Genomic DNA, 8,143 nt, shown 5'->3' with positions numbered 1-8,143 from the left:
CACAGGTCGGCTTAGAACTATGAGGTGAGTGGAAAGCACTCACCTCATAGTTCTCCTTTAAGGATCTACAGCTGAGTGATACACAAATAAGATACATTTCTGCTTGAAGCTAACCTTTGGTAATGTGAAACATTATCTACTAACCTACATAGCATTAAACTGACAGCATAAACTCAAAGAGCTAATTTACTTGGATGATGTGCACATGCAGAGTCTCTGTGTCATTCTGCATTGTATTAACTTCCTGGTTGTGGGAAAACAATTGTGCGCACTGCCCGCATTGCACTGTGCAAATCTTCAGGTGCAGACATTGATATGTATGGGTGTACTTTTGGCTATGCAGTTCACCACCATAAGAACATCTTAGCCTGGTTCTGGGCAGCAGATGTTTAAGTGAAGGCATTGGCATAACTCTGCTGCCGTCAGCTGTTGCGTGTGTTAGTTTATATTGCTATACTTTGCCACATGTTCACTTTAATCCTGTGCTAGTGAGTGAGTCAAATCTTGTGTGGTGTAGGCTAATATCTCTTATTTATTTAGCTTGGTTAGTTAAGTAGTGGCGGCTGCATAAATCACGGTGTAGAATTCAGGAGTCGGCAAGCTCCATCAAGGGACTAACAAATTACAAGTTTGAATCATGTACTACTGACAATAGGAGAGTGTTCACAAATGTATGTACCTCCTTCAGTTTTGTAGGTGCATGGGCTGCTACCCCTATAGTGTGGAATGTGTACTGCTGGGGGTAAATGTGTAGCATTTAGGCTCCTTGCACACAACCTCCTGCATTTAAAACAGGAGTATGATTTGAGAATTACTGGAAAATTATGGGGAGAGTGAAATGCACTTATCCCAATAGTTACAGCCGATGTGCGACACTGAAGCTGTCACATGTCGGCTCTATAGATCGAGAACTGAGTAATCGCAAACCCTTGATCGCTCAGTTCACAATCTTGTCACCGCTCGCCGCAGGTAACAAGATTGTGCTGTGCTGACTGATGGGGGGGGGGGCACAGCTGGCTCTCCCTCTAGAGAGGCAGAGCCAGATGTCAATCAGGTAGCGGGGTGGATTCCATCCCGGCTGCATCGCACATCTGTGCTGTCAGGATATGGTGGGCAATAGCCCGCTTTAGGCTGAGTTTTGGGTCACAGGAGGACATTAGTAAATATCCGACTGTGACCCTGATGAGAACTGCATCTCTCCCTGGACATACAAATTTCCTTTTTATGTAAACGCAGCTAGACTGAATGCACTTACACGCTGCAGAACATCTATAGAAAATCATTACATGCTTACAGATATGTTTATAAAATGGCTCCAAATGGATCTTGACATGTGTTTTTGATGCTTGTGCGCATGAAACCTTCCTTGTAGGAGAGCCTTGATGGAGACTATGATATCAGTGCAAGTCACTTCAAAGAGCATGCGGATTTACCAAGAGATTGGTTGTGCCTATAGGCTTGAGCAACATTTTAGAGAAGTGATAAGGAACGAAGTGAAAGTTTGTGGATGAGTTCAGTGGTAAATCAGTTTTGTAGCAATGCAACACTGCAACCAGTTTAAAAATTGTTTTAGTGTATGGGGTACACATTCTGTCAGTCTGTCCCATTTAGCTAATGTGTTTTTTTACCACTCGAGTGCCTATGTCTATTCCTCTTACGTCCCAGAGCATTTGTTTTTTCCCCGTTTCGTCTTGGTTTTGTACAAGACGAAACGGGGAAAAACGCAAATGCTATATGTGAATGGAGCCTTAGGTTTTGTGGTCTACCATAATGTGCACTGTTTTGTTTTTTTAGCACAGATAGGGCTTTCATTTTTAAAGCTTGATTGTTAACTCTTTGAGCGCAGGGACTGATGTGACTGTGCACTATGTAATGCTTTGTGGAAATTGTTAGCGCTATATAAATACCTGTATAACAAAGTTAGATGCAAATATTTCTATTTCATTGTTTTTTGGCAACAAAATATTACAAAATTAAAATACATTAAAACAAATGCATTTTCCTGCCTTTTTTTTCCCCCAAAGCAACATACAGTAATACCTTGGTTTAAGAGCATAATTCGTTCCGGAAGCATGCTTGTAAAAGCGCTTGTATATCAAAGCGAATTTCCCCATAGGAAATAATGGAAATTCAGATGATTGGTTCCACAACCCAAACATATACATATAAAAATGATTACCATACTGTACTGTAATATAATACTGTACAAAATATAAAGAAAAATAAACCAATTACAGGTACCTTTTGTGGCTGGTGTGAGGGAGACGAGAGAGAGGAGAATTATTGTGTAGGACGACTTTCACTATCCCTAGCGGAATCGCTGCTATCTCTTGGCTCAATGGAATCTTTTTCATTTCGTGAAACCTTGACAAGGAATCTATCCAATGACACTTGCTTTTGCCTCCTTTTGAGGATTTTGCGGAAATGTGACATTGCATTGTTGTTAAACAGATTCATGGCTCGCACTGCTACAGCCTTATTTGAGTGGTGCTTTTCTACAAAATTTTGCACTGTTTCCCACATTTTACACATCTCCCTAATCTTATTTGAAGTGAGGGATTCCTGTGCCTTATTCTCATCCTCTTCTGCAGACGAGATCTCCTCCATAACCTCATGCTGTTGCTCGCAATGCAGATGTATCAGTTCGTCAGTGGTCAGCTCCTGGCCATGTTCCTCCACCAGCTCTTGAATGTCGTCCTCATTCACCTCCAGTCCCATGGTCTTCCCCAAGGACACAATTTCATCGACAACTGGTGACTCCTGTTCATAAGCAGGCCCCTCTAATCCATGTCCAAAAAACGCAATCAGGCCACAGCTTTCTCCAAGCAGAATTTAGGGTTCTCTTGGTGACCCCATCCCAGGCTTTATCGATGATCTTGAGTCAGTTCACGATGTGAAAATGATTTTTCCAAAACTCTCGAAGGGTAAGGTTTGTTCCTTTTGGTCAGCTCAAAGCATCGCTGAAATAGTGCTTTGGTGTAAAGCTTTTTAAAGTTGGAAATGACTTGTTGATCCATTGGCTGGAGGATTGGAGTGGTGTTGGGAGGAAGGAACCTAACCCTAATTAACTCAAATTCTTCCAGTAAGTCGTCCTCAAGGCCTGGAGGATGAGCAGGAGCATTATCCATAACCAGCAATGCTTTGAGTGGCAGATTCTTTTCTAAAAGGTATTTCTTCACTGCAGGACCGAAGACCTCGTTGATCCACTCAACGAACAAGATGCGAGTGACCCAAGCCTTGCTGTTGGACCGCCACATAACATTTAACTGGCTCTTCTGCACCTTTACATTTCTTGAAGACTCGTGGATTCTCGGAATTATACACGAGCAGGGGCTTGACTTTGAATTCCCCACTTGCACTAGCACAAAATAAGAGGGTAAGACGGTCTTTCATGGGCTTGTGACCGGGCATTGCATTCTCTTCTTCTGTAATGTAGGTCCTCTTTGGCATCTTTTTCCAAAAAAGCCCCGTCTCATCGCAGTTAAAAACTTGGTCCGCCAGGTAACCCTCGGAAACCATGATCTTCTGGAACTCGGTAGCGAATGCCTCAGCTGCCTTCGTGTCTGAACTCGCAGCCTCTCCGTGCCTCACAACACTATGGATGCCACTTCTCCTCTTAAAATTATCAAACCATCCCCTGCTTGCCTTGAAGAGTTCTTCATTTTCTGTAGACGTACTTGGACCTGGCAGTTTACTTATGAGGTCGGTATGCAAGGCCTTTGCCTTCTCACAGATAATGTTCTCACTCACAGTATCACCTGCTAGTTGCTTCTCATTTATCCAAACCAGAAGCAACTTTTCTACATCTTCCAGAACAGGTGGCCGTTGCTTTGATATTCTTGTGACTCCTTTTGCTGCATCTACCCCCCTTATTTCTTCTTTCTTTTTTAATATTGTGCAAATGGTCGACGTAGACTTCTTATACAATCTTGCAATTTCGGTCACTCGCATACCTCGTTCGTACTTCTCAATCATTTCCTTCTTTACTGCCACTGTAATCATCTCCTTCTTACCGCCTTTCTTTTCAGCTTTTTTGGGCTTTGGGGCCATTGTACAGTATATACAGTCGCACGGACAGATGACCGAGATGATCACCCACAATCCCTGTGATCGGCGTCATGTCCGGCGTCACGTCCTGCTCAATACAAGCAGGACGCGATGCCGGACGTGACGCTCGTATATACAGACATCGCTCGTATATCGAGGCAAACTTTTGCAGAAATGTTTGCTCGTCTTGCGGAACACTCGCAAACCAAGTTACTTGTAAACCGAGGTATTACTGTATATGTAATCGCTGCACCCTAATACATTTATCCCAAAATATAGTTAGCAAAGTTTGCTGATTAAAACCCCCCATGCAATGTACAGTAGCAGATCACTTCTAATAGATCGCTGTAGGGAAGAGGGAAGACAGCTGCAACAGCTCTGCCCGTGTCTCCGTATTGACAGGAAGTAATTTGTAGTGGTCAACATGGTCAGGCGTGAATCCAAACGCTCAGTGCAGGGCTGCACACCGACTGCCTTGGGAGGATGGCGCTTCAAGACAACAGTATGACCAGCGTGGGCGGGGAGAGGGGGCAGATTGGTGTGGGTAATTTAGGGGAGAGGGGGCAGATTGGTGTGTGTAATTTAGGGGAGAGGGGGCAGATTGGTGTGTGTAATTTAGGGGAGAGGGGGCAGATTGGTGTGGGTAATTTAGGGGAGAGGGGGCAGATTGGTGTGGGTAATTTAATTTTCTCACATTTGGTGAGAAAGTGGAATTACCCTTTAAAATGGGCCTAGTAGTTCAACCTTTCCACCACCTGCTAGTAAACACCCTGTAGGGCAGCACCAACAGATGCCGTAATATTTTCAAGCTTAATCTGTTTTGTTTGTTCTAAATGTTTTCCTTGTGATTCTAAATGTCTGATTTGCATATTATCTTTTATATAGAATGAAACGAGGAAAAATGGCCAGCGACACCATTATTGGTTTATCAGTAGGAGAACTGGGGGAGTTGTCAAAGAGGCCCAAAAATTCAGGAGATGAATCAACAAAGATGTCCAAGTCACATGACTGGGGACATTTACTACCAGATATAATACTACAGATTTTTCAGTATTTGCCTCTCTTGGATCGTGCACATGCTTCACAGGTGTGCAGGAACTGGAACCATGTTTTTCACATGCCTGACCTGTGGCGCTGCTTTGAATTTGAACTTAATCAACCAGCTACTTCTTACCTGAAGGCAACACATCCTGACCTTATCAAACAGATTCTAAAAAGACATTCAAATCATCTCCAGTATGTCAGCTTCAAGGTATGTTGCTGAAATGTTGTCATTTCCAGATGAAAATACTGCAGTGTGCTGGCCATTTGTATTTAGCAGTGTCATTTCACGGTTAACTCGTGTGTAATCTTATTCTTTTTCAGCCATGTGTTTTTCATTCAAAGCTCCTGTTTTGCACTTTTTACAAACCCTCCCAATTGACAGTATACCATAAGTTGCCAATCTTCTGGACTGAAAAATTGGCCTAACTATTGATCTTTACTGATTAAAGTAGCTCAGTGATGCTGCCACACGAGCTTTTTTGTTATCCTGTGAAAAACAATATTGTGCTAAGCTAATAATCATACATATCTAATACATGGAAACATATATAAATGAATCGCATATATGAGCCTTCAAACAAATGAGGCATAAAAAATATATATCCACACACAAAAAAAACAATAAAGACAAAAAGAGTCCCAGGAAGTGAGTGAGTGCTCACCTGGTACCAGCATAAATCCAGGAGGAAAGAGAAAAAGGACAAGGACATAGTGCGTAACGTCCAATAAAATATAACTTATTAAATAAAAAAATGCGTACTCACAGTACAGGCATTGGGTATTGCTGGATCAAACCAGCAATGCCTGTACTGTTTACACCATTGTGAGTACGCATTTTTTATTAAGTTGCATTTTATTGGACGTTACGCACTATGTCCTTATCCTTTTTCTCTTTCCTCCTGGATTTATACTGGTACCTGTGATCTGAGGAGACCTTATCGCCTTTTCTGTGCATTGGCTTCCCTCCCCCATTAGGAAGGGAAAAAGCGCATTTGACCTAGCTCTGTGGGTCTACCTCCCCAGGTGAGCACTCACTTGTTGTCATCACTCACTGGGTGGAGGTGAAGGTCTGCCTGCATTGTGTGATTAGCCTTACCTGAGAGTTAAGGTGCCCATACACTGCACGAGAATTGCGGGAAATCCCGCGATTGTACGATAATCGTGCAGTGTATGGAAGGCATGTGACCGTTTCTACTGTACGGTTGCACGACTTTTGTATTTCGAGCATGTTGGAAAACCAGCCGAGAATCGTACGATTTTCGGCTGGTTTTTAGCATGACCGAGAGATCACTGCCGAACGGGACGGTGTGCGCACGCGCACACTGCCCGTTCAGCATTGCAGTCATCGGAAGCCCGCACCCCCAGGGGGGCGGGCTTGCAATGATCGCAATTACGATCTGCCTGTCCAAGATGGGCAGATCGTACGTTTTTTTAATTACTTTACAACCCTCGCAAGACAAAAGCCTTGCAAGGGTTGTAGAGTGTATGGGCCCCTTTACATGCAGATTGGCTGCGAATCATCTGAGATATTTTCTTGCACAATCACCATTGTTTCCTTTTGTTTTTTCCTGGGACTCTTTTTGTCTTTATTGCTTTTTTTGTGTAGATATATTTTTTTATGCCTCATTTGTTTGAAGGCTCATATATGCGATTCATTTATATATGTTTCAATGTATTAGATATGTATGATTATTAGTTTGGCACAATATTGTATTTCACATTTTCCAGATATTTAGTTATATCCTTATTTTCAGTTTGCACTTACTGGCGCTGATCACCTTGTTTATTTTTTTGTTGTTATCCTATTAGGCAAAAATATAATTTCCCAAACAAACTTTTAGATGTGACAGGATCACAGCATTTTTATTTCCTGCAGTTAGATGAAGCAGGTCCTGTCCGTGTAATGTGAGGTGATGCTTACTTTAAAATAAATGACTAGTAAGCTGAATGATGAGCTGAGTTCATTTAATCTTAGAATTTTATTGTAAAACCATTCTTGTATTTTCTATTTTCAGTATAAACCATCATACTTTTATTTCAGGTGGATAGCAGCAAGGAATCGGCAGAGGCTGCATGTGATATTCTCTCACAACTGGTAAATTGCTCCCTAAAAACACTTGGACTTATTTCAACTGCAAGACCAAGCTTTATGGACCTACCAAAGGTAAATTCTATTGTTTGCATTGAAAACTAGGGTTGCACCGTTACCGTTTTTTCCGTTTAGAGTACGAGTACCGATATTTATGTTTTCGGTACTTGCCGATACAGAGTTCTGGTACTTCTGCTAGCATGGAGCCAGCTTCCTGCCCAATCAGGAAGCCATGCGGCGTGTCATTACCAGCCACCTGGCTTCTTGATTGGCCGGAAAGCCAGCTTCCCAGCCAATCGGCATGGAGCCTGCCAAGCGATGAGCCATTACCCGCCGCCTGGCTTCCTGATTGGCTAGGAAGCTGACCCCATGTTCCCTCGCGGCACTGACAGTCAGAGGAAGTCTCCCTCTGACTGGAAGTTCCGGCATGGGGGGGGGGGGGGGGGGTTAAGTATTGGAGCATTTGGGCGAGTATGAGTACTTCACTCACCTTCATTCTAAAATGAGCGATAAGGGCTTTCAAAGCATGGCTTATGGACAATTTTGAGCGCCTCTGCTTTTAGAAAATATAGAATTGTTTGGGGATTTAAAGTCATTTTTCTATCCAAAAATTCAAATTTTAATGTGTGTGAAAAAATTGCTCCAGTCCTGATGTGGTTAAAGGATAACTAAGCCCAAGTACAAATATATGTAATATATTGCAGCTTACCAGTCCTTAGATGTGGGATCTGCTTTCGTTTTTTATTTTTTTTTCAGACCAACAACATTTTTAGCAAGAACAAACATACCTGTTGATCTTGCCAGAAATACAATGTTTTAGAACTTCCTGTGCACTGAAATTATTTACCAGCAACGTTCACCTTCTTCCATGCTGGAGACCCACCCTGGGCCTATTTGTTATTTGCTGGATTACCAGATGAAAGTAAAAAAACAAATGAAAAAGAAAACTAATGCAGCAACCAC

General features: G+C 42.4%; 1 protein-coding gene across 1 annotated transcript in view; it reads left to right on the top strand.

Annotated features, from left to right (window-relative positions):
- The first annotated feature begins 4,922 nt into the window (after positions 1–4,922).
- The window catches only part of FBXL3 (F-box and leucine rich repeat protein 3), a 7,775-nt gene continuing 4,554 nt past the window's right edge, over positions 4,923–8,143 (top strand). The window contains exons 1-2 of the mRNA XM_018565384.1: positions 4,923–5,299; positions 7,133–7,255. Coding sequence (XP_018420886.1) covers positions 4,934–5,299; positions 7,133–7,255 — 489 coding nt within the window. The 5' untranslated portion in view covers positions 4,923–4,933. The remainder of the gene's footprint in view (positions 5,300–7,132; positions 7,256–8,143) is intronic.

This window comes from Nanorana parkeri, unplaced genomic scaffold (genome assembly GCF_000935625.1).
Source record: "Nanorana parkeri isolate BGI_ZX_2015 unplaced genomic scaffold, ASM93562v1 scaffold838, whole genome shotgun sequence".
Classification (NCBI taxonomy): Eukaryota; Metazoa; Chordata; class Amphibia; order Anura; family Dicroglossidae; genus Nanorana; species Nanorana parkeri.
Note: the sequence above shows the minus strand (reverse complement) of the source record. Positions and strands in the feature narration are given on the sequence as shown.